The sequence below is a fragment of the Alexandromys fortis genome, unplaced genomic scaffold (assembly GCF_014885135.2).
Source record: "Alexandromys fortis isolate MF-2015 unplaced genomic scaffold, M_Fortis_MF-2015_v1.1 scaffold_19, whole genome shotgun sequence".
In the NCBI taxonomy this organism is placed as follows: Eukaryota; Metazoa; Chordata; class Mammalia; order Rodentia; family Cricetidae; genus Alexandromys; species Alexandromys fortis.
The window spans coordinates 11149056-11176409 of NW_026067890.1; the positions used below are offsets into that span (position 1 = coordinate 11149056).

A 27354-nucleotide genomic window follows, 5' to 3' on the forward strand; every position below is an offset into this window, starting at 1 on the left:
TTTCCTCTGTCTTACGTTCTTAGCATATGACAAAGGGCCTCTGCAGCACCACAGAATGAATGGCTGAAGAACAAATTAGTGACGCTTTTATTGCATTATTACCATTTTCGTATTTTTGATGGTTAATTGGTACATAATAATGAATTGTTGAAGAATTTAGTTACTGAATGATTTCTTTAGCAAGGAGGTTGAATATTTGTTGGGTCTTGTTCATTGCTAGTGAGGCTGCTAGTGAGGAAAATAAAATGACCCAAATGCAATTGTGATGTTTATTTTTTAAAATGTAGGTGAAACCTGGCGATGACTTGGAAAGTGAGCATTACTTAATCACGGTTGAGGAGGCTAAGGCTGCTGGAAGTAGAGGTGTTAAACTGGATGGCCCTAGAGAAGCTCTGGAGTCAGGTCCAAGGACATTTATATCCTCGAGCCGGTCTCTTGGGTGTCAGCCCTCTGGCTTAAAAAGGAAGGCTACTGTAAGTTTCTGTGTGAACACTAATATTTCAGTGTATAGTTAAAAAGTTATTTTTGAAACTGGTAAATTTTTATGATGGTTTGCTGGTAAAATGGTATCTCATAGTTTATTTAAGTGACAAGACAGTAGATCCAAATTAGGAAAGTCTTCCTAATGAATGTCTATATTTTAATTCAGCAAAATTTAAATACTATATACCTTGGGCAAGATATACATATCTGTTATTCTTTTTAGAAAATTTATTTCACATTTTCCTTAGAAATAATGGTATCATTAACGATTGTTTTAATGTCTTTAGGGATTTCAAATACCATATAAGGCACCAAAGAAAGTGACTGTTACAGAAAATGGTGAATCCGTTGCCTCATTTGATGATTTGAAACCTGGCCCGACACTTCCTCTCCCGCTCCCTAGCACACTTCCTTTGTTTTCTACTGTTGGTGAGAAAGATATGAATTATACACTGGCGGTCAGTGAGAATACGTTCAGGAACAGAGAGAGAAGCAACAGGCCTTTTTCCCTTGTGTCTTCATCCTTTGGTGTTAACTCAGACATACTAAGGAGAGAGGACAAGTTTTGCTCTCCTGTCACCTCTGCAACCCAGTATTCAGATGCTTTACTGGGCATTGAGCCCACAAGAAGTAATAGTTTGGAATCTCACTGTCCTGGAGTTTCACAAAACCTCAGGAGCAAAGCACAAATATTAGCTCTTCTGAAGTCCAAATCAGCCAACATGAGTAAGAATCTGACTTTTGAGATACAACCACAGGGGTGCTCCAAGACTACTTCTAAGCTAGAGGAAAAGTATGCTGAGAGAAAGAGCTCAGCAAATTCACTCTGTGAGCTACAGGCAGAAAACCCCACAAGAGCTACAAGCCGGTGGACCATGTATTTATCCTCCCAGAGATCGCCTCCCTGTTCTCCTAGAGATGAGAATGGTAGAGAGGACAAGCCTGAAGCCCAAGGAGATATGAACATTTTTAATTTGTCTGAACTTTTGGTGGAAAAAAAGGCAGAGCTCTTCGAAACATGTGCTGAAAAGGGAGAACTATACCGTGAAGACAAGCCAGTAGACAATAGCTGCCAGAGCTGGAATCACAAAGAAAACTTCAGAGCACCTCTGTTCTGTGAGAACAACAACTTACTGGTTAACTGTAGTAGTAAAGAAAATGTTGATTTATTATTAGAACCTGACATTCAGAACAATAACAAAGTCACTTCTAATCAAAATGACAAGGAGTGTATGGGAGCTTTGCTTTGCACTGGAGAAAGTATTCTGGTGGCAGATGCAGATGCCACACTGGAACAAGAGTGTATGTCCTGTTTATCAGTATCGCCGTTGCCAGAAGTAGAACATAAACACATTGAAGTCGAACCTTCTCCAAGTAAGAACTCTAGCATCTCTGATGACATTGCAGACGTGGGTTCTAAAAGTGATGCTGATAGAGGAAGTCTGGATACTATTCATAAATCTTCACAACCATTTCTGGAAGTTTCTTTTAATCTGAGCAATTTTGAGGACAGTGACACTGATGAAGCATCACAAGAGGACGACAAACTCTCCCAGGACTCAGAGAGTAGAGAAAAGGAAATTTTGCCTACAGATGATTCATGTGTTCTAAAGAGCTGTGGGGGTATAGGCTACCAAGAAACTGCACGGCAACTCTTGCCATTCCCATCCTCTGCCAGTGGCAAGCCTAAAGATGTCCTTCCTGCTAACGAGACGCTGCTGTCAGAGTTTTGTGATAGAACCTGTGTTGGTTTTTACACAGGACCTCATGAAGATGCAAACCCTAGAGAAGCAGTGCTGGAGCGGGGTGGTGACACAGGGAGCAGTCTGGACTCATCGCAGGAGTGGAATGAGGATGTGCCAGGAGATAGCAGAGACGATGCTAATAAATCTATCCAAAGAGATGGGACTAATTATGGTATTGTTTCACCCTCAAATACACCCAAAGGTATAAATACATGTTCACATATTCCTTATTTTTTAAACACAGTCACAACTCCAGCTCCTGAAAATGGTGACCTCTTCTCAGAAGGTACCCAGCCTCAGCCTTTTACTTTGGGAAGTCACGTAGGTAATGAGCAGCTTTTATCACCAGTCTCTACCAGAGGTGTTAGTATCCAGCTATTGAAAACCACTCAGCATCACTCTGAATGTCGTGAACTAGATGAATCCAACACCCAGGTTTCTAGCTCTTTATTTTACCCGGTAGGAACAGAACATCCTATTTATAAAGACACTGAAGCATACATTCCTGAATCTGAAGATTTAGGGTGGATTAGAAGTTTGCCATGTGATCGTTTTGCAGTGGAAACTACACAGAGAAGCAAACAATCCTCAGCTACTTCTAGAAATTCTTCAGAACTTTCTGAAGTAATAAACAATATGTCCCTTTTAAAGTCACTGTCTGAGCATGGCACAACTTTAGGAAGCTTGGCAATACAGAATGAAAACCATGCCTCCCAACAAGAAGCTCGGCACATACAAGACCCAGATGTCAGTCCTGAAGGTTAGAGTCACCTGTCTTGTTTTTGTTGTTCCCTTTGTAGCTCAGAAAAATGAAGATACTAGCAGTCTGCTGTATTTACATATGTGGTGGCTGAGCATGGTGGCTTATTCCTGTAATCTCAGCACTTGGAAAGCAAGGCAATATCAAGGGAATTTAAAGTTATTTTCAACTAGAGTGGGTTTGAGGCCAGTCTGCTACGAAGACCATCTCTCAACAGAGGGGGTTGGGGATTACAGAGTGTAACCCATAAGTTTGGTAATGACAACTTTAATAGAGGATATTATAGTGATGACTGAGTCTCTTTCCTTTCACAGTTCCCCAGTCTACTTAACATCAAACAGTGTGTGTGTTTGGTTTTTTGCTGGTTGGTTGGTCTTTATAGACAGGGTTTTCGTGTAGCCCTGGCTGTTCTAGAACTTGCTCTGTAAACCAGGCTAGCTTCAAACTCAGACATCTGCCTGTCTCTGCCTCTTGAGTGCTGGGTGTCACCACCCAGTTTGTGTGTGTGTGTGTGTGTGTATATATATGTGTGTGGTTTAATTTTTTTTAAGATTTATTTATGTATGAGTGCTCTATCTGCATGTATGCCTTTATGCCAGAGAAGGGCATCAGATCCCACTATAGATGGTTGTGACCCTTCATGTGGCTGCTGGAAATAGAACTCAAGACCTGGAAGAGCAGCCAATGCTCTTAACCACTGAGCCATCTTTCCAGCTATAATGTGTGTATGTTTTAAGACAACATCTTGTTGCATAGCTCCAACTGATCTATAATACATGACAGTAAATGAACAACACTCTGTGATACCCAATGTTAAAATTAAATCTTATTTTACTTTATTTTGGTTTTTCAGACAGTATTTCTCTGTGTAGTACTGGCTGTTCTGGAACTCACTCTATAAGCCATGCTGGCCTCAAAGTCAGAGATCCGCCTGCCTCTGCGGGGGTTAAAGGTTTATGCTACCACCACCCGACTTTAATTTTAAATTCTTGTTCATATCTGTTAGGTCATTTTTACTAAAAGTATGAGAAAATTACCATACATTCTGAAATTCTTTGAAATGCTAAATTTAATAGTAGTTGCAGTTTATTTTCTAAAAAATTTATAATAAAAAATTAAAATAAACATGAATAGATATAACTGATCTATAAACTGAAATGAAATTGAGAGGCAGGGGCAAGCGGATCTCTGTGAGTTCAAGGCCAGCGTGGTCTACAGAGCTAGTTCCAGGAAGGCTCCAAAGCAACAGAGAAACCCTGCCTTGAAAAACCAAAACAAATAAATAAACAAACAAATAAATAAAACAAGGAACGCTATGTAGCACTAACTCTAGGGGACTTTAATGAAATCATCAATTTTGGTACTAAATATACTGAAAAAGTACTTCTGAGTGCAGTATGAAGTGAGGCTGAGTGTTGTCTTGTTAGGAGTGTGCTCATGCTATGCTGCTGGTCGGCCCACCTTGTCAGTCTTATCCCCTGCTTTTTCACACCTTCTGATGTGGCTGTAGGTCTCAGTAACACATCATTTTTCTGTATGACATCCTTTCCTATCATACTCTGACTTTGGTTTAACTGTGTGGCTGTCTTCTTTGTTGTTCCCTTTCATTACTACTATGTTCCCCAGTGCTGGCCGGGCATTTCAGTACCTGCCTTAATTCCAACACTGCATGGCAGATTTCTGCTCTACATAGTGGTTTGCAGGCCAGCAAATATAGCAAAGTTCCCACACTGTAGTCAGATGGATTTGAGAAAGGTTTGGATAGACTGGTGCCCCTCTTGCCCCACTGTGGTTGTGCATACAATAGTGTTAATTTTAGTTTTCTTAGTTTTCTTGTTCTTAACAATTGGGCAGTTCTCAACAGTTTTTAACATTTGTAATATAGGTGATAAATATATTCTGTTGACTTAGAATATATTATTTTTTTTTTAAACTACGTGCCAAAAAAGTTGCAAGAACATATCCCCACTAAGATATAGTGACCAGTAAGGGAACTGGACAGATGGCCCAGCAGCTACAAAGTACGTGCTGCTTTTGCAGAGGATATAGATCTGGTTCCCAACATCCTCCCTGACCTCTGTAGGACCCAACATGCACACGGCACACATATATATATATATATATGCCCGCAGACAAATACTCCTGCAAAACAAAGAAATTTATTTATTTATTTGAGCCAGGGTCTCTCTAAGTAGCCCTGGCTGTCCTGGAACTCACTGTAAACAAGGCTGACCTTGAGCCTACAATCTCTCTACCTTTGCTTCCTAAGTAAAGGAATTAAAGGCATGTGCCCACACCTGGTCTTAATTTTTTTTGAAGTAATCATTAATGTTTTCAATTTAAATATATTGAATTTTTTTGCCTTAAGAATGTACCAGTCTACATAAAATAGTACCCTGAATCTTTACTCATACTCCGATTAAATCTTTTTAAAATGTATTATTTCAGTTTTAGAAGTAAATATTTTTGGAAACATTGTGATCCATATGATAAGTAAGGCTGTTTAATTTTTCCATCCTAGCCAGGAACTTACCTGCCACCATAGTTTCCCATATGCTAGAGCGTCCTCTTGAGCAGTGGACTTCTCAGCAGGTACATTTCTCTCTCTGTCTCTCTAAACTACTGTGTTTCTTTGATAGAAAATAATGATATTTCTGTAACTGTATAGCATATATTTTGATCATACTTTGTACTGCCGCCTCTTATGCCCCCTTCCTAGTATTTATGTGTCTCTTACCATATAGTTGATAAGAGTTTCCTTAGTTAGGATTGCTATTGCTATGATGAAACACCATGCCAAAAAAAAAAAAAAAAAAAAAAAAAAAAAAAGTAGGGGAGAAAGGGGCTTATTTGGTTTACACTTCATCATAGTTCTTCATTGAATGAAGCTGGGGCAGGAACTCAAACCGGGCAGGACCTGATGCAGAGACCATGGAGCAGTACTGCTTACTGGCTTGTTCTGCTTGACAATGTTCATGCTTTCTTATAGAACACAGGGCTATCAAGCCTAAGGGTGGCACCACCCACAATAGGCTGGACTCTTCTTCATCAATTACTAGTTAAGAAATGCCCTACAGGCTCTTCTATAGTTCAGTCTTACAGAGGCATTTTCTCAATTGAGGCTCCTTCCTCTCTGATGACTCTAGTTTGTATGAAGTTAATGTAAAACTAGCCTACAACATAACTGATCCCTACTCAGCTTGACACATGAACACATTACTGCTAAGCTATAACTTTCCTTTCTTGTTAACTTCCAAGATCATATATTAATATAAAACCACAGTATGAAACATTTTAAAAACTTAAAAAGTTCCATAGTCTTTACAAAGTCAAACACTTTATAATCAATCTTTTTAAACAATTCAAAATCTCTTTTAAAATACGGAGTCCCCTTAAAAGTTCAAAGTTTTTAAAGCATGGGCTCCTGTGAAAGCAATAAAAAGTTAAATATTTACTTCGGGAGGGAAGAACCAGAGCACAGTCACAATCAAAGCATAGCAAAACAACAGTGTAAATAATCCAGTGTCTAATATCTGGGATCACTTCTCAGGCTCCACCCTCTGCAGCTCATACAGCTTGTCGTCTAGGCTCAGGTTGGCTTCACTTATACTTGCTACTGTTCCTGGGAGCCATCCCATGGTACTGGCATCTCCAAAGTGCTGGAGTTGCCAGCAGTTGGCAAAAAGTTACAATAACTGAGTTGCACTTTGATCAATAGCCTCTCCCTTCTCTGCATGACCCCTTTAATCCTGGGCCTTTAACTGCTACTGAGGATGCACCTTCACCAGTGGTCTCTTGGCCTCACAGTCCCAAGCCTCAGTCCCAAGCCTTCACAACCAGTACCATGGGTGATTCTTATACTACCAAGTTCAGCTGCCAGCACAAGTTACAACTTTGGCCCACTTCTGGAATACAGCTGTGTGCTGACTCTGAGGAACCACTTCCCAGAAGATTTCACCTCTGTGATGTTGGTTGCCTTTTAAACACAGCTGATTCTTCAGCACCAGCTGACCAGCATCCATTGTCCCAGCAAAGCAAGGGTTTACTTTAGTGGTTCCGGTCTCTTGGTGATCACAGCTCCAGCTGACCAGACACCACAGATTCTTCACACATCTGAAACTTCACAAGCCAAGTCTCCACTGCCTACGCTGCTCTCAACATTCTTATTTTCCAAGCTCCTTTAGAGCAGCCTACTGAGGTTTGAACACTCAATGGCTTTTCCAGTCCAAAGTTCCAAAGTCTTTTCACTGTCCTCCCCAAAACACAATAGACAGGGTTGGTCCTTACTCATCAATTACTAAGAAAATATCTACAAACTTGTTTATAGTCCAATCTTGTAGATGCATTTTCTTAATTGAGGCTCCATTCTCTCTGATGACTCTAGCAGGTGTCAAGTTGATATAAAACTAGCCAGCACAAGAATGCTGTAATTTATACTAAACTGTAGCAGTACACAAGGTCCCAAACTCTCTGAATTCATGACTCCCCTCACAAATAAGTAATTTTTTAAAACAATGTTTCTTGGCTCAAAGAAATCCTGACAGTCCATTTGTTGAATGCTAGCATTGAATGGTAAGTATGCGTGTCCTAGTAACTTAGCAATTATTTCAGGTGAGCACGGCTAGAAATGCAGTGTACACCGCCAATCAGGTACTATATAGCATTTTTCTCATCTAAAGCTCTGAAAAAAAGCACATTAAGTTTGATTGTCCTTTCAAATGATCTTTAAGATCTTTATTTCTAAGTAATAGTAGATTCAGAGTTTCTATAGTTATCATTTTGTTAATTCATCCATCCATTAGAAATAAATCCTTTAAGGACATTCTTTTGGCCCTTTTAGCTGTTTTATTTTCCTGTATCCTAAGGTGGGCTTTGTTAAACCCTGTGTGGCATAAATGCTAAAATCCTCAAGGGGGCAGCAGAGAAAGCCATTTGGAACCTGAAAGCATGGCATAGGTAGGCATGAAGTAACTGAGGGAGTAACTCTGCTTTGCAGTCACACTTCAGAGCAGAAGATTCAGATATATAGGGCTGCAGAGATCCCACTGTCTACCTAATGGTTAAGTCTGACAGTGTGCAGACTTCTCAAGCAAAGCAAAGTGCTTCTTCATTTCTTCTCTTTTATTTTGTGTTTATTGGCTCATTTCTGTATGAAAGATAATACATTACATAGTGGTGATTCTTAGACAAAATAGAAAGGCCTGTGCACTCAAAGGGCTTAGTGTACAAAAAGGAAGAACATTTCTGTATGTACACAGTATGAATATTTGTGTCATATACTTACAAAATTCTTGTTTTTAATACTTTACCCATAGCCTGTTGAGTTTCAAGGCCATCAGGTGAAGGGATCAGCCACCAGTGGTGTAATGGTGAGAGGACACAGCACACAGCTAGGATACAGTCAGCTTCCAGATAGTGTTGAATATGAAAACTTCATGACATGTACTCCAGTCTGGACACCAGAGTTGCCTAGCGCTTGTGTGCAGACTGACTTCCTACAGGTAAAAGTCATTTTTATAGTTGCATTTCACCAAGTTGTTTTCTTTTACTACATTTTGTAGATCCTTATAAAAGGGTCCATGGGTAAATTGGCAAGAACCATAATAGCTCTAGTCAGACTACACAAGGCACTCCTGCTTTCTGACTGGTTGGCATGTTTGTAATTTTCCGACTTAGCCTCCTTTCAGCAGTACCAGATTTCGAGGCTTTCTACAATTACTGGAGTAAATCAGCCTATGTGTTATTAGTTTTTCCTCTATGTTGGTTTGCTTTTTTTCTGTGTTTCCAAGTCTGTACTGTTTCCCACTCTTCATAATATTATAATTTGTGATCACCATTGCTTGAGTTATTGAAAAAGAAACTTGTTGTGTTTAGTGGCTCTTGATTGTAAATCCCAGCATTTGAGAGCCTGAAGCAGGAAAAAAAAATGTTTGAGGCCAGCTTGGGCTGTATAGAGACTTCTAGGCAGTCACGGAAAAAAGAACAAAAGAGGAAGAAATTTGTATATTTGTGTCCATTGCCATATTTCTAATTATTGTTATATGCTAATTATGGTCAGCTCTCTACCACTGAGTCATCCCCCAGCACCATTTGCCACTTTCAAATCCGATATCTTACAGTCTCTTGTCAGATGAATACTTTGCCTGTTCTTCTTCCATCCTGTATGTGGTCTCAGTTGATCTCTTTCTTTTCTATGTAGAAAGTTTTTAGTTTCTTAGAACCCCTTTTACTAATTTTTCCTTTTATTGCCTCTGTGCTTTTGGGTTACATCAGAATGGAGTCTGTTATTACTGAGCCCTCCAATAAAAAGGATATAGAAATATGTCCCATTTCATTAGCTACTTGGAGATCATGGTGACCTTGGCAAGAACAATTGCAATGAAATAGTGTGCGTAGTGGCCAATTCAGAGGGAATTAAAGAATGAATGAGAGATAGGAAAGTAGAATTATGGCTAATTCCTAAAAATGTATATGTTTGTCAACCATTCAACTCCCACCTCCCACCTTCCCCACCCAGGGCTGTGAATCAAATCAGGACTTCACACTTGCTGGGCAAGTGCTCTATCATTGAATTGTATCCCCAGGCAACAAACATATTCTCATGAGCAACTGCCTACTTCTATTGTACTGTCAAAATAGGCCTGTGAATAAAAGAGGCAAATTCTTGTCCTCATACAGCTTACATGCTAGTAAAGATAAATACACAGTACCTGGAAGGGCTTAAGTGCTCTGAGTTAGGATAGAGCCATGTAAGGGGTGGCAGTACAGATGGCCTGGGGTTCTGTTGTACGTAGGTAAAGTCAGCTGTCTGATAGCTGACACTGGAGTAGAGATGAGAATGTCATGCCAGTGTTCTGGGGGAAAGGGATTTGTGTCAACAGACAGTTGGCCAGTTTGTAGAATAATGTGGGGTGAACGAGGGACAAGGAAAGTGACAGAAGTGAAGCCAGAGAGCAGGCCAGGGGCCTGGTCAGGTAGGGCCGTGTAAGACATCACAAAGCAGTCTACATTGGAATAGACTGGGAGCAATTAGAGGGTTTGCATCAGTGAAGAAAAATGATTTAGCTTAGTTTTTAGAAATAGCTCTCGCCAGTTGTGGAGAATGTACTAGGTAGGGGAATAGGGTGGAATACTTAAGAATTTCTTCTTTTATGTGTACGAGTATTTTGCTTGCGTGTTCATCTGTGTACATGTATGTCTTGCATGTCTGGTGCCCAGGGAAGCTAGAAGAGGGTATTGGAGTTCCTGAAACTGGATAGTTGTGAGCTGTCATATCAGTACTAGGAGCTGAAAAACAAACACTACTTTTAATTGCTAAGCCATCTCTCCAGCCCTTTGTTTTTGTTTTTTTTTTTTTTTTTTGAATCAGGGTCTCACAGTGTAGCCCTGGCTGGCCTCACTAGCTCTGCCTGCCTCTGTCTCCAGAATGCTGAGATTAAGCGCATGTGACACTGTGCCTGACAGTTCTTTATTGTTATCTTTACAAAGCCTAGAGTCACCTGGGAGGAGGGAACATCGATCGGGGAATTACTCCGATCAGATTGGCCTGCCTGTGGTCATATCTTTGAGGAACTATCTTGATTGTTGATGGATGTGGGCAGTGGCATTCCTGGGCAGGTGGTCCTGAGCTGTGTAAGAGCCAGCAAGCCAGTAAGGATTCTTTCTTCAAGGTTTCTGATTCAGTTCCTGCATGAGTACTTGGCCCAGCATCCCTTAGTAATGGGCTATTACCTGAAAACGTAAGCTGAAACAAACCATATCCTCTCCTAAGTTGTTTTTAAGTGTTTATGACAGCAACTAAAGGCAAACTAGAACAGCATCAAGTGTGACTGTCATTAGGTTTTGATTTTGGGCAAAAACTGCGACACAACTTAAAACTATTCTAGTGAGAACTGTGACTGTTCAGATCTGAATATATTTAAAGAGTCCCTGCACTTGGAAGGAATATCTTAAAATGTATATCAACTATGCATAACCCGAAATCCACGAACATAAGAGAAAACTGCTCAGACCTTGTGTATGCAGAAATATAGTTTGCACACATGAGATGGGACTTGGGTTGAGCCCATTAGAATGGAAATTTACCCTCAGAACTAAGTCTTCATAATGGAATCAGTCCAAATCAGAATGTCATCCACTTCACAATAAATCCTAACCTTTTTTGTACTTAAAAATATTGTTTATACTAATAAGTTTTTGCTAGCCTGTCCTTTTTGTTGAAAATTTTATAGTTCTTTGTTCCCAATGTGCTTAGAATAGTGACTTCTGGAAGAGAGGTCATCGGAATTCAAATAGCAAAGGGCACTGTAAGAACATCTTAGTGATTTTCTTTTTTCTGGACAGGTGATTTCACCAGAACAAAAGATCTCTGCATCGAGCTCTGCACCTACTTTTTCTTTCAACACGAGAAATGAAGACTCTGTGCTTGAGTTCTCTGAGGAATCTCTGAGAGCAAGGACTTTCCCTGGTGATCTTTGTTTTCTCTGCTGTTATCTGTGAGAGTGTTACTGGGCTAGAAGTGTCTCTTCCCTCAGGCTTTTTTCTGTTATGGATGCTGTTCCAAATGCATTTTCCTTCCTTTCTAGTTCTTGTTCCCTCCTCTACTGTCTCTTCACTGCCTCTGAAAGTGTCTCTACTGTCGAAGGACTTCTTGCAGCTAAAATGCCAGTGTGCTAGACGGTGGCATGTGCCTTTAATCTCAGCACTCAGGAGGCTGAGGCAGGTGGATCTCTGTGAGTTTAAAGTCAGGACAGCCAAGGTAGTTACACAGAGAAACCCTGTCTCCAAAACCAAACCAAAACCAACCAACCAAACAAACAAAAAAACCCACAGGCACCATATAAAATGCCAACACTTGGCTCCTCTTTTCTGTTGTGAAGTAGTTCGTAGCAAATGTCTCATGAACACCACTGGTTGACCTTGGCGTAACTTCTTCATCTCCTCATTTTGCTTTGGGATACTGTCGGTATGAGGAACTCTTCAGTGGCTGATGCCATCATTGTTCCCAGGCCTCACTCAAGCTTTTAAATCTATTTTGACTTTTCTTATAAGTCATTTTCTGATTCTTGAAAACTGTATTGTTTAATAGGATCACTTCCCACTAACTTCTCTTTTTCTTGATAATTTCCTTTATGTATTTTTTTCCTAGTCTGAAGTTATATGTGATTAGTGGTTTTTTGGTTGTGAATTGATGATTAGCATGAAAAAAAATTAATGTGAATCAGTACTTGAGTTGGAGTTGACGTCATGGTTATGTCTGATTGAAGGCAGGTGGAAAAGGGAGGTAGGAGGAGATGTGCATGGGGTGAGGATGGGTGTGAGATGGTATTACAATCCCAGCTCTCAGGAGACAAGGCGGGAGGATCAGTACTTAAAGGCTAGCTGGGGCTACTCGGGGATAGAAAATGGATGGGGAAGAGATCGTATGGGGGGAATACATCTTCTGAAACAGGCATGAATCTTTAGTTCTGTAATGACATTTTAATTTTCTGTCACTGTTACTCAATTAGGTTGGTGGATTATAACATAACACTTCATCTAAGAATATTCATTGACTCACTTATTGCTCTACTACTTCCCAAGTGGTCGTCAGAATTTAATCCCTATAAAATAGAGACTGTGTCAAATAGAGTAAGAATCTATATTTTTAGATAAAGACTTTAATAGTATTCAATTCCTATGCAGTTTTGCTGATTCATTAATCTATCAAATACATATTTATTGCTTTTTACACTTTCAGCAACGTCTCTATTCTAATAGCTGCTTCTAGAAAGAAGGAATTCCAAAGCTCATTCAGACAAAATCTGAAATGAGTTCACTATCCCATCTATGATTAATTTAACATAGAAAGCTAAAAATTTTTGTTATGAAAGGTATCATAATTCATAAATATAATAAACAGTTGCAATCACATCATATTGAGTGAGCTGTTAACTTTGTCCACAGAAGGAATGTGAATAGATATCAACTCATTCTGTGTTCTTCCTACTTGACAGACACTGTGAGCTCTGGACTCTGTTACTTCCTCTGTAAAATGAGAGTGCTGCAGCTTGTCTCCGATTTGAATACTTTGAAAACTTAGAGGTTCTATAAATATGAATAATTAAATTAGACATTTAGTTCTGTAGAAGAGAAGAGGAGGACTTATTTGCTAGCCTTAACAGAGTCTTCAGATCTATACATTAAGTTTTGAACCTTTAGATTTTGATATTACTTTGGGAGGGGACAATAAAATAGTGTTATCTTCTTTTTCTATGCAGCAAGTCAGAACCTTCTGCCCTTGCCCATGTACCCACTGTTTTCTAGAGTCTGGGTGATGACTGGTTAAATATTTGTATTGAATCAGCATTATGTTTTCTTTCAGGATTGGAAAACATTGGTTTTTTGGGGAGTAAAAACCTTCAAAGGTTTCCATGTGCAACCAGAGCCTCAGTTCCCTTCATTACTTTGCCTCCCGATAATGGGCCAGCAGTCTTAGAGTCCTGTTCATTTATGGCTGATGACGACACACGAGAGTCCTCTAGTTCTTCTGTGTTAAACCTGTGTGAAGAATCAGTTCTTTCATTTGACCTTGGGCCTGAGGACCAGGGTGAGACTTCTCGCTGGAAAGGAACTCTAGGAGTTCTTCATAAGAATTCTGTGCAAAGCAAGTGGCTGAAATATCAAAACACATCCCAGTGCAGCTCAGCTGCTCTAGGCAGAATTGGCGGTGAAGTGGCAGAGGACAGTGAGCAGCAGAGGAATGCTGTGAAGGAAAGCTCTGTAGACCCTGTGCACTTGCAGAGGATGAAAGGCATGCTCTATCAACAACAGCAGGACTTTAGCAGTCGAGAGTTGGCTTCCAGAAAGAAAGCTTTTTCTCTGACCTCAAAGCAGACTTCCGAGACAGTGGAAATTCAAGCTATGTTAGGAAGCCCCGCCAGCTACAACTCCAGAGGCAAAGATTTACAGGTGAGGGAAGTCTCCAAGCTCTCCGTGCGTTTTCTCTGGTAGTTTCTTTGTGAATTCCAGCAGAAGAAGGCACAGATTGTTTGGGAACGATTTACTTTTTGATCAGGTAGCTATTTGTTAGATGTTACCCAGTAATTATGAATATTGAATTATGTATTTAAAAGTCTTGGGTATGCTGTTGAGCATGTAAAAGATATTTAATAAATATTAGCTCTTATTCCTCTTTCTGCCACTCCTTCTAGTACTGAGCTCACTATGACAGTTTTTATTTTTGACTATCAAATCAGTTTTGCTGATTGGATTATTAGAATAAGACACATGCATCTATTAAAAATTTGCTATAACATATTAAAATCATATTAAGAGACCAATGAGAAGAGTTGGTATTTTTAAGACTTAGAAGTTTATGTAGATATTCACGCTTTATTTTGTTTTTTATTTTAGATCATAAAACAATTTTCATGGATTCTAAAATTCAAAACTACAATTAGTGTTTTCTTCATTATATATATGAAAAGCAATTTGTTGGTAAACAGTGATTTTTTTTTTCAGGAGATAAATGGTTCTGAGCTGTGCTTCCCAAATGGGCAGAAAATAATATCAGCTTATCTCCCTCAAAGGCAAGTTTACGTACCAGCTGTTTTCCAGTCTCCCATTCACTATAAGCAGATCTTTACATCTTCTATCATAGGTATGGCTGTTATATTTTTTTTCTGATGATTACCTATTGTGAGTATTAGAACTATAAAAAAGAATAATACCTTATGGATTTTCATAGTAAATTTTCTTCTGGAAATTTATTTTAGAAATTATTTCTTTATTTGAATGTCAGATCAAAAGCTTTAAAAGTGAGAAATTGCAATAATTTTTAAATTATGGCTTTTTATCTATTAAAATAGAAATAAATGAGTCCATTACATGTAAATGAAACCGTTAAATATGATCCATGCTTAGATCTGAATGTGTTTTCTTTTGTTCTTTTTTTCGAGACAGGGTTTCTCTATGGCTTTGGAGCCTGTCCTGGAACTAGCTCTTGTAGACGAGGCTGGTCTCAAACCCACAGAGATCCGCCTGCCTCTGCCTCCCGACAGCTAGGATTAAAGGCGTGCACCACCACTGCCTAGCAAAAGGCTATTTTCAAATTGGCTAGAAACAGTGAAATTGATACTAATATGAAATAATTTTGTATATGATTTTCAGCTCTTTTTTTTTCTTGTAGAGCATCTGAATATATTGCTATTTGATTTGGCGCAAAGGTTGTACAAAGCACTTTCCAAAGTTGACATATCCTTTTATACATCGTCAAAAGGAGAGACACTAAAAAGTGGAAAAAATCATTTACCATCCTGCCATCATAATCAACCTGCCAAACTTGTCATGGTTAAAAAAGAAGGCCCAAATAAGGTATTGCTTCTGCTCCCTCCCCACACTTTCCTTAGTCATAGTTTATGTACTACGGAAACTGAGATGTGAATTTTCTTTGTGACATTAGTAACATAATAAGCTCTCAGTACTTTTCTAATGAAATGAATGATCTGTCTTCCAGAATACAAAAATAAGAATTAAAGTTAATTTTCAAAAAATTTAGGAGCTTATTGCGTAGTAGTGGATGGAAACTGATACAGGGAAGAAAATTACATCTGTAAGGTAGGAAGGGTGTGCATAAGCACAGGATCAGCACTGAGAAAGGGGTCTGCTTTAGGGTTTAGAAAATGCTCAGATGAGACTGAAAGAAATGAAGGTTGGAAACTGAACCAGCACTAGACAAGGCCAAGTGAGTAGAAAAGTATGCTGTCCTAATGTGTATTGTGGGTATCACAAAGAAGGGTTCATAACACATTGGTAGCTTTTACTCATTTGTAAAACTGCTTACACCTATAGTAGCAGTTAAATAATTGCACTATTTGTATGCATCATTAGTTGAATATATAAATTTGACCTTAAAAATCCAAAAGCAGTCAGGCAGTAGTGGCATAATGCCTTTAATCTCAGCACTCAGGAGGCAGAGATGAGTTCTGGGACAGCCAGAGTTGTTACACAGAGAAACTGTCTCAAAAAAAGAAAAAAAATCAAAAGCAAGAATTCATAAATAATAGCATAGCTATATAGATTGAAATATGGAGCCACTAACATGTTGTTTTCAAGATTATTTGATAGTATGTTTGTATGTTCATGCTATGTTGTTTGTTTAAAGGGTTAGGTCACAAAGTATAAGATGCATCATTTGGTGAATTTGTTTGACAAAATCTATGTATATGTTTGTGTGTGTTTATGTGTGTATGTAGAAAGAAATGCACAGATATCGCTAGTAGTTTCTGGGTCAATGTCAAGTTGTCTAGTGAACATTTAACTGGTGAAAAATAAAATTATAATTTATTACTAATTTTTAAATATATCTCTATATCTCTACATATATATTGTCAGTGTTTTTTTCCGAGACAAGGTTTCTATGTAGCTTTGGTGCCACTCCTGAAACCAGCTCTTGTAGACCAGGCTGGCCTTGAACTCACAGAGATCCGCCTGCCTCTGCCTCCCAAGTGCTGGGATTAAAGGCGTGCACCACCACTGCCTGGCAAATTTTTAAATATATTTTAAAACAATAGTTTTTTTTTTAATGTGTATGTGTGAATGTCTGTATATATATGTTCACCACATGTATACCTGGAGCCCATGGAAGCCAGAGGAGAGTGCTAGATCCTCTAGTCTAGGACTGGAATTACACGTAGTTATCAGTTGTCATGTGGTTGCTGGAAACCAAGTCCAGGTTCTCGGGAGGAGCAGCAAGTACTCTTAGTGCTGAGCCAGCTCTCCAGTCTCTTGAATTAGGTTTTGTTTTCAGGATAATATACTCTCTTGATGAAGAGAAAATAAATAAAAAAAAATAGGTACTTTATAATTTTAATATATTGCTTAAATTAATAAGTGATTTGTTTTTTGGAATATATTAATAACAGGCAGCTGTTAAAATGCTTGACAAACATAGTGCAGAAAACAGAAAAATAGAAATAGTTTTTCACTATTCTAATATACATCCTAGGCAAACACTGTACATTAAGTTATTTATATCTTTTTCCCCCTTAGGGTCGTCTCTTTTATACATGTGATAGGCCCAAAGGTAAGCAATGTAAATTTTTCAAATGGTTTGAGGAAGCAACTCCAGGACAGTTATCACAGGATGAGTCTCAGCCCAACATGGTTTTTAATGATGTTAAGAGTATTGGCTCATATTTAAGAAGTCAAAAGATACCGGTCTATGAGGAATGCCAGCTTTTGTTGAGGTATGATTTATGGTACCATAAAATTTCCTGTAATTATGTCATAGAATAGCAGCCTTCGCAGAACTCACCAACAGGTACTCTGGAGTTGATCCTGTAATCATGTCATAGAATAGCAACCCTCACAGAACTCACCAACAGGTACTCTGGGGTTAGTCCCATAGTCTTTCACATGCTTGACTGCTATTCTCCTAAGCTATATTCCAAACCCATCAGTGGTTTGAAAAGAAATTGAGATGGTGTCTTAGTTAGGGTTTCTGTTGCTGAGAAGAGACCCCATGGCCATGGCAGCTTTTATAAAGGAAAACATGATGTGACATAGTAGCATGCAGGCAGCTGGGAAAGGAGCTGAGAGGGAAGGGACTACATCTTGATCCCTCAAAGTAGCAGCAAGAGGTCTGAGACACTGGATATGACTTGAGCATATATGAGACCTCAGAACCCACCCACATGGTGACACACTTCTTGTAATAAGACCACACCTACTCCAACAAAGCCACCTCTCCTAATAGTGCCAATCCCTCTGAGTTTATGGGGGTCAATTGCATTCAAACCACCACAGATGGGGAAAGTATATATCAAGGAGACTACTCTCAGTCCTATAATTTTAAATGAAGGTAAGGCTTTAAAGTTATTTTGGTTCTCTCTAAACATCAAGTGATGTCAATAGTATCACAACAACTGGCAAAAGGTATTTTGTTTTTTCCTCCCTCCCTCCTTCCTTCTCATAGTTATTCACAAACCTAAGGGAAACCCTATTTATAAAACCACAATAATAATTCTTTAACAGCACAGGAATAGGTCATTCCCAAGCCTGAATTATAGAGCTGATAGAATGAAAGTGGGCTCAATAACAACTAAACATAATGACAGTTTGCATGGAAATTGATTAACTTATTGCAGGCTTATAGATGCCAGGGTCTTTCCCAAGGATTTTATGTATATTATTTGCTCATAACAATAATGTGTAAGATAATAGTAATTAAGATTATTTATTATTTTAATTTTGCAGCTATATAAACGTAAATGGTCTAGATTCTAAATACTTTTTCTGTCTCGATGATGATGATGATTTTGGTTTTTCAAGACAGGGTTTCTCATGTAATAGCTCTAGCTGTCATGGAACTCTTTGTAGAACAGGCTGGCCTTGACTCACAGACATTTGTCTACCTCTGCCTCCTCAGTGCTGGGATTAAAGGAATATACCACCTCTGCCTGACTTTGATGATGATGATGAGGATGAAGATGATTATTCACATCTGTGAATCAATCTCGCTCTCTGTTTTGGTTTGGTTTTTCAAGACAGGATTTTTGTGTAACTTTGAAGCCTGTCCTGGAACTCACTCTGTAGACCAGGCTAGCTTTGAACCTATAGAGATCCACCTGCTTCTCCCGAGTGCTGGGATTAAAGGCATGTGCCACCACCACCCAGCTAATAGATATATTTATATATCTATTTATAATATTTATATATTTATAATATTTATATTTTGCAACGTCTCTGAAAGTAAATGAACACACAAAGTTTGGTTCTTACTGTTATGTTCTGTGTTAAAAATTAAAATAATTCCTTTTTAAAGATTTTTATTTATTCATATTGTGTCTATATGTATGTGCATATGTTTGTGGGTACTTGTGAAGCATAGAGGTTATTGGATTTATTGGAGCTGGAGTTACAAGTGTTTGTGAGCTGGCAGATATGGATGTGGGAACCAAAGGTTCCTGAGAGACTAGGGAGTTATTCTTAACCTGAGCAGTCTGTTAGCCACTCAAATTCATTTGAATCTTTTGTTTTTTTTTTCAGGAAAGGATTTGATTTTCAGAGGAAACAGTACGGTAAACTAAAGACGTTTGCAACTGTGAACCCTGAATTTTGCAGTGAAACAAAAAGTAGGATTTATCTTAAACTGAGTCGGAAGGAGAGCTCTTCAGTTTATAATAAAGGTAGGTGGACCTGACCGTGTTCATGATTGAGTTCCATAGCTCTGCAAATCCTTTATAGTAAAGAGAATTTTTAAAGTATAATTTAACAATGCCATATAGTGAAAATTGTGGTGTTGTAGATCATTTCTAAAAAGTATACTCAGAATTTTTAGAGTTTTTAATCCCAGCACTCAAGAGACAGAGTGAGTAGAGGCCACCATGGTCTACAGAGCAAGTTCCAAAACAGCCAGGGCCACACAGAGTAACTCTGCCTCCAAAAACTAAAAACAAAAAAATTTTAAGAGTTTTAAAAAATTTTATTCCAGAATCCACTTTATTGAAAAATTGCACTAAATTTTTGATACCATATAAATGATAAAGTAATTTAACTCTGTGCCAGACCTATTGTTTTTCTAAGACAGGGTCTCTCTGTGTAACTGACCTGAAACTCACTTTGTGCACCCCACCTCTCAGCGTCCATGACCTATTCTTACCCCAGTCCTCCTATAGCCTGGTATTGGACTCTTACACTTTTTTGTAGATATACAAAGACTTTTGGGGATACAATCCTTGAAAGGAAAATATTGTATTACAGATTATGAGAATGTAACATCCATCTTTATCTTAGAATTCCAAACTGATTTCCGTAGTAGTTTTTGCCAAGTGTAGTCTTAGTACAAGAGAAGCTGTGGGTCAACCTACTCAAGTGGGTGTACAGTGAACCTGTAGTTTGGTTTGCACTATTCTCTTCAGTGACTTCAAAATGTTCTTTATGTGTTTACTAGCTGTATGTGTTTCTCATCTACTTTACTATTGAATTTTTAGCAATCCTTTTTATAAAAGATTTTTATATGTTCATGTTATTCCTTTGTTGGTCAGGTATATTGTGAATATCTTCTCATGTACCAAGTCTTTTTATTTCAAGCCTTTTCTAGACTTCTTTTATACTGTAAGTGGGAGAAATCAAACCCAAGGCCTGGCATATGTTAGGAAGGGAATTTATCACTGAGCCACATCTCTTTCCTTTCTTAATTTTTGGTTCATTGAGACAGTGTCTTTCTGCCTTAAATTCACAGTTTCTCCTGCCCCAGCCACCTGAGCGCTGACTGGGATTAATGGCAGGAACTACCATGCTGGGCTTCTATGAGATATATATCTTTGTCCCAATCCCGCAGTGCTTAAATTGCTGTAGCTTAAGTCCTAATAGTCAGACTATACAGAGTTCCCCTCACTTCCAGAAACTGCTCTTGGCACTTAGCAATTTCATATGTATTTAAAGGCATCTGGTGAAGTTTTATGAACAAAAGCCTGCTGGAATTCTGATGCAAGTTGAATCTCTAGATTACATTCAGACCCATCCCAGTATGTATGTGGAAATCAGGATAGCTGAGTGAGTTAGTTTTCTCCTTTTCACCATGTGGGTTCCAGGTGCTTTATCTGCTCAGCTGCCTTGCCAGCCTTAGAGAATGACATCTTGTTTTATTATCTCTCGACTCAATAAATAAACTTTTGAAAACTTTCATGTTTGTGGGGATCAGGCTCTCACTACCTCTTTCCTCATCCCCTGAGGGCTGGGCAAACCTCTGTAGAAGTCATTGGTTCAATGTATTAATACTTTATATTTTCTGAAACTTACGTGGATTGTATATTTTGTTTTCTTGATTAGTTTTGCCTGAGATTTGTTATTTTGTTAGTTTTGTGAATTATCTTTTGTCTTCATTGATCGAAATATCAGCAAATTGTTCTTATATTTTTGGTTTGAGCCTAGCCTTTAACGGCTGAGCCATCCCTCTAGGCCTAGCAAATTGTTCTTTAAATTTTTGTTTTATTTTTTTTTTTACAAACAATAGAAACACATAATTTTTAAGATGTATTTTTATTTTATGTACATGCAAGTACCTGTCTGAGTATATATGTATTCTGTTGTGAGTTTTAGTGATCTAATTTCCAGCATCGGCCAATCATAATGTATCGTTTACTTGAAGTCTGCAAAAGGTGGAGATCTTAAGGGTTCTTAGCAGGCACACAGAAGTAACCATGTCAGGTGATAGATATGTTAATTAGTTTGCTTGTGGAAACCACAGAAGACATATCATATGTGTTGTACTAGACTTGTAGTGCAGGGATAGAATGGCTACATAACATACACAAAGCACTAAGTTCAATCCCTACTACCACCCACAAAGTGCCATGCTGAAATACTAATGAGCTAAAGTTTTGTTTGTTTATTTGTTTTGGTCAAGCTTACCTCAGTAAAGCAGGAATTTGAAAATGTTTGACCTTTCAGGTGATCTTTGGGTGATTTCAAAAACCCTAGACTTCCAACTAGATACCTTCATTGCATGCAGTGCCTTCTATGGGCCATCTTCTGTCAATGAAGTGGAGCTGCTGCCTTTGAAAGGCTATTTCCCTTCTAACTGGCCCACGAACAGTAAGTATCATTATGTCCACCTAATTTCTATTTAAACAGAACAACAGGTTGTATGCGGTATGATCCTAAAATATGTATTGTTTCTCTGTTGTGTCAGAATACTGACCAAAAGCCACTTGGGGGAAGGAAGGGTCTATTTTGGCTTACTAGTTATGGCCGGTCATCAAGCCATGGCAGCTGCTCAAGGCAGGAACTAAAGTAGAAATCACAGAGGAGCACTGCTTTCTGGCTTGTTCTCAGCGGCTTGTTCAGCCTGCTTTGTTACACAGCCCAGGGTCACCTACCCAGAAGTAGCACTGCCTACAGTAGGCTGGGCCGCTCTGTCGTAAATTCAGAAAATGCCCCACAGGCTTGCCTACAGACTAGTCCAATGGAAGTATTAGTATTTCTCATTTGAGGTTACCTCTTCCTGGTTTGTGTCAGGTTGAAATAAAACTAACACATGTATGAAAGTTGAATTTGTAAATATTTCTTTTTTGTTTTTTGTGGGGTTTTTTTTTTTTTTTTTGACATGGTTTCTCTGTAGCTTTGCTGCCTATCCTGGAACTAGCTCTTGTAGACCAGGCTGGCCTCTAACTCACAGAGATCTGCCTGCCTCTGCCTCCCGAGTGCTGGGATTAAAGATGTACGCCACCACCACCCAGCTTTGCAAATATTTCTACAGTTCAAGTCCCATAGAACTAACAGTATAATGAAATCTTGAGGGGCTTGAGAGATAGAACAGTGGTTAAGGCAATTATTGCTCTTGCAGAGGACCCAGGTTTATTCCCAGCAACTACGCAGTGGGTAATAATCATCTGTAATGAAGATCTAGTACCCTCTTCTGACCTATTAAGGCATTGGGCACACATGTAGTATACATATACATGTATGCAGAAAAAAAACCACTTTTACACATAAAAAAAGAAATCTTGAACTAACATTTAATATTTGGTTAGGATTAAATTTTCTATATACCTGATGTTTTTAAAAATGTAAACTTCGGACATGAGTCCTTTTTCACATAATTTTATTTAGATGAGTTCTAATTTTCTTGGACTTTGAAGGTATATTTAGTAAATAATGTATCTTTACACTGTGGTTTTAGAAATTTGAGATTCAGTCGAATGATTTTTATCTTGATTATCTAAGCCATTTTGAGAAATTCTCTTTATAGAATTTATTTTTATATGTCTAAGTGTTTTGCTTGCATGTATTTCTGTGCCATACATGTATGTCTGGTGTACACAGCAGCCAGAACATGGCATCGGGACCCCTGGGCCTGGGATTACAGATGGTTGTGAGCTGCCATGTGGGTGACGGTACTCCAACCCTGGCCATCCGGAAGAGAAACAGATACTCAACAGCTGAGTCATCCCTCCAGTCCCTCTTGAGAAGTCTTTATGAAGTCAGACTACCCACCTTATTTTTCTTTTAGCAAGGAAAGTTTTAGGCCTGGGCTACATAATATTTGTCTCAGATAGAAAATTACAAATTTCACTGATTTAGGGTCCTGAGAGTCTCGTAGCAGAAGAGACTTTAATAAATTTATTTCCATCTATTTCTATGAATATGGAGGTTTCTGGAGACCACACTATACATTTCAGTCTCTATTTCTGATGCTTGAATTTAGTCCATAGTGAACTAACGACACAGCGTTTAATGATCCCAGATTTCTAGTAGTTCATCTTTTTTAAGCTTAGATCTCCAACTACCCTCCCACCCCCTTCTTTTTGGTTGAGACAAGATTTTACTGTGGAGTCCAGGCTAGCCATGAACTCATAGAAATCCTGCCTCTGGAGTGTTAGGATGATAGCCTTGCATGACTTGCTCTTTTTCCCCCTTTTTTTTTCTTTCTTATTTAATGAGAACTGGCTGGTCTCAAACTCAGTGATTGACCTGCTTATGGGATAAAGGTGTGTTGGGATTATAGGTATGCTTTTTTATACTCAACTGATCTATTCGTTTTTAACTGGCTAAACATAGTCAACCAGTATGACTCTAACAAGGGCCCAATTAACCATCACTTTTCATGTGGACAATTTTGTTTGTTGCAGATGCTTTCTTAGCAATGTTTACATTCTAGTTTTATATGTTTTAATAAGTGATTGAAGAAGAAATACTCGAAAGTTTGAGAACTTCGTAAGCACATCTCTGCAGCACAAGCGCTGTGCTGAGAAGAACTGCTGCTGTTGATTCTCATTTCCTGTGTGTTGAAACTTAGAAAGCAGCACGGGAGAGAAAGACGCCATGCAACAGGACTCACATGGAGGAGCTTTTATTAGGGGAAAGGGACCGGCTTCTGAGGACAGAAGCACAGAGTGAAGAGAGAGGCAGAGAGATGGGGGTGGGAGGAGACAGAGAAGCAGAGAGAGAAAGGAACAGAGAAAGAGAGAGATTGGAGGTGGGCGAGGCCTACCTTTTAAAAGGGAACATAAGAGTGTGCACAGAAGGTGCTCTTAGTGACTGCAGCCCAAGAGCAGGTCAGTACAGATGCCTAAATACAACCAACACTGTTGATTGTTGCAAGTGTGATTTCAGTTACGCAGTTTATGAGTGCTCACACTCAAAATAAATGACTGGAGAGCATAGAATGTAAAGGATAGACATTTAAACATCTCTGCATGGCCTGAAAATTTCATTTTCTGTCTTCTGACTAGTTCAGAAGCTAACCTCTGAGTTGTAAGGACATTTCATCAGTTTGTGTTGGTTTTATTTACACCTAATATTCATTTTCTACGTTGTCTCTGTAGTAACAGTCCATGCATTATTGGTTTGTAATGCCAGCACAGAGCTGACGACACTGCAGAACATTCAGGACTACTTTAACCCAGCGACTCTTCCAGTAATGCCATACCTGTTAGCAATGTAAGTCATTTTTTATCCTTGACCATTGGTTTTAAATTATGGTGTCCTAGTTTGCTTTCTGTTGTTTTCTTTTGCTGTGATAAACACTATCATCAGAAGCAGCTTGGGAGGAAAGGCTTAATTTTATCTCCCAGCGTATAGTTTGTCATGAAGGGAATACAGGGCAGGAACTCAGTGCAGAAACCTGGAGGCAGGAACTGAAGCAGAGACCGTGGAGGAACATAGCTTACTGGCTTACTGAATCTGCTTTTTTTTTTTTTTCTACTCAGATAGGGTAGCATAACCTACAGTGGGCTGAACCCTTCTTCATCAATCATTAATCAAGAAAATGCCCCACAGGTTTTCCCATGGGCCAATATGATGGAGTTGTTTTCTTGACTGAGGTTCCCTCATCCCAGGTGACATGAGCTTGTATCAAGTTGACAAAAAAAATTAATCAGCCTAGATGGTAACTGAAAGTGCAATAACAACATTAAATATATTTCACCAACAAAATTTTAATTATCTTTTAGATTAGGAGATTATCATGTATTAGAAGTTAAGCATAAAACAGATGTGGCTCAGTGGTAGAATGCTGTCAGCATGTGGGAAGCTCTAGCTTTGATCCCTAGCACCAAAAATAAATAAATAAAATTTGTAAGAGGAAAGGAAAAAAAGTATGTATTACTTCCCTTCCATCTGTTTATTTATTGTGGTTTGGGCTCATATTGAAATTTATTTCTCTTTATCTTGGGGACAACTTTTTAAAGGATCGTTATAGTGCATAATTTTATTCATCTATATGGTTTTTACTGTGTATGGTGTATCTGGTGTTTTGCCTACATACATGCATGTGTGTACACCATGTGTGTCCCTGGTCTGAGGGTCAGAAAGGCTATTGGATGTCCTAGGACTAGATACACAGCCAGTTGTGTACTGCTATGTGGATGCTGGGAGTGGAACCTGGGTTCCCTGGAAGAACAGCCAGTGCTCTTCACCCCTGAGCCTCTCTCCAGCCTTTCTGTATCTTTATGTTATATATTGCTTAGCATCCAAAAGAACGATCTGATAGTGTTGATGTTGATACTATTTTTGTTCTAATTACCTGTATCTCACATTTTAATTTCTCTAATATCAAAACTTTTTTTAAAAAAAATCAGAAATGGGGCTCAGCTACAGCTCATTTTGGCATATCCTTGAGACCTTAGGTGTCATATTTATTACCACATAAAGCAGCTGTGGTAATATATTGTACTCTTGCCATTTCAGAGGTGGAGATGAGAAAATCATAAATTCTAGTCCATCTTTAACAACATTGAGAGTTTCAGGTCAATCTGGGATACATGACACCTTGTTTTAATAAATCAAAGAATGTATAACTTAATTATAACAACTGGAAAGTGAATGCATTAAAATGAGAAAAGAATGTTTTCTTGCACTAGGCATCCATCCCCATACAAGTGCTTTACCACTGTCTTCCAGTTTGGATTGTTATTATCTTGCAGCATTATTACCCTTTTCTTTGTCATAATACCCTAGGTTTTGTTTTGTTTTGCTTTTAAAGCCTTATAGCTTCACTTTTATATTTTAATTTTTTATACATTTTTAATTTAGTTTTATTTTATTTGCATTGGTATTTTGTCATGGGTGTTAGATCCCCTAAAATTGGACAGTTGTGAACTGCCATGTGGATGCTGGGAATTGAACCCAGATCCTCTGGAAGAGCAGCCAATGCTCTTAACCACAGAACCATTTCTCCAAACCGTAACTTCATTTTTATATCTTATACATAACAATAAAATTATTTGTCTATTGTAATTTTGCCTGAAGTAGAAGCTATGTTAATTATTTAAACCAGTCTATTAATTAGATTATTAATTCAATATTTGAATATCTTTACTTGGGGTCATTATTTTTTTGGTGTGAAGAGTATATAAATTAATGAGTAAACTACTTAAGTTCATGCCAGAATATAGTATGTATTTCATAAATATTAGTTCTCTTGCACCCTCCAAATTGAAGCCTATCCTCCAGAAATTCTCTGACAGCTGTAAAATGAAAGCTAAGTTATGAATGAGTCCAGTCACACGTTTCAAAAGTCATGTTTCTGATGTACTCTCTTTTTACTAGGTCTCGGCCAGCTACAGTTAGCAATAAAAATGTCAGTAAAAGAAAATTTATCCCACCAGCTGTTGCAAATATTAAAACAAAATTTGAACTCCTGAACCTGGGAGCCACCCTGCAGTTAGCTAGTGAGTTGATTCATATACACAGGCTGAACAAGGATCAAGCTACAGCACTAATTCAGATAGCTCAAATGATGGCCTCTCAAGAAAGTGGTGAAGACGCACTGGAGCCCTGCACCCCTCCCCTGCCTATCACAATCATTCATGGTAAGAAATAGATAGTCATAGTAAATGTAGACATTTATAGGTTATCCTGCTCTTTTGTAGTTTTCTAGTGGATAAGAATGTGGAATCTTAAATTAGAACACTGCTTTCATATCCTGGCTCCATCACTATTTATTGACTGTATGATTTTGAGTAGGAGACTTACTTCTTAGCTTTGATTTCCTGGAAATGTGGATTAAAAATAGCATATACCTCATATGGTTGGATGCTTAAATGATTAAATGTAAGTAGAATGCTTAGAGGAGTGCACAGCATGTGGGTCCCTCAGTACAGTTAGCATTCATTATGCTGATGCTCCATTGTAGTTTCTTTCACCTTTTCACATTTGACCCATGTAGTCTGCCTGCCTGCCTCCCTCCCTCCCTCCCTCCCTCCCTCCCTCCCTCCCTCCCTCCCTCCCTCCCCCCCCCCCCCCCCCCCCCCCCCCCCCCTTCTCTCTCTCTCTCTCTCTCTCTCTCTCTCTCTCTCTCTCTCTCTCTCTCTCAAATGCTTTTCTGAGACAGTGTTTCTCTGGGTAATAGCCCTAACAATCCTGGAACTAACTCACTTT

The 27354-nt window shown here is 38.7% G+C and overlaps 1 protein-coding gene across 2 annotated transcripts in view; it reads left to right on the forward strand.

Annotated features, from left to right (window-relative positions):
* Positions 1–27354, forward strand: part of Zgrf1 (zinc finger GRF-type containing 1) — a 51220-nt gene that overhangs the window by 8204 nt on the left and 15662 nt on the right. Inside the window, exons 5-17 of one of the 2 annotated variants that reach the window (XM_050141650.1) lie at positions 288–473; positions 771–2514; positions 5510–5580; positions 8304–8489; positions 11332–11455; positions 13352–13938; positions 14491–14629; positions 15158–15342; positions 17020–17216; positions 19018–19157; positions 21424–21567; positions 24300–24414; positions 26524–26786. In XM_050141650.1, the coding sequence (XP_049997607.1) occupies positions 288–473; positions 771–2514; positions 5510–5580; positions 8304–8489; positions 11332–11455; positions 13352–13938; positions 14491–14629; positions 15158–15342; positions 17020–17216; positions 19018–19157; positions 21424–21567; positions 24300–24414; positions 26524–26786 (4081 nt within the window). Of the gene's footprint in view, positions 1–287; positions 474–770; positions 2989–5509; positions 5581–8303; positions 8490–11331; positions 11456–13351; positions 13939–14490; positions 14630–15157; positions 15343–17019; positions 17217–19017; positions 19158–21423; positions 21568–24299; positions 24415–26523; positions 26787–27354 lie in introns of both variants that reach the window. The other variant, XM_050141566.1, reaches the window with a different exon arrangement.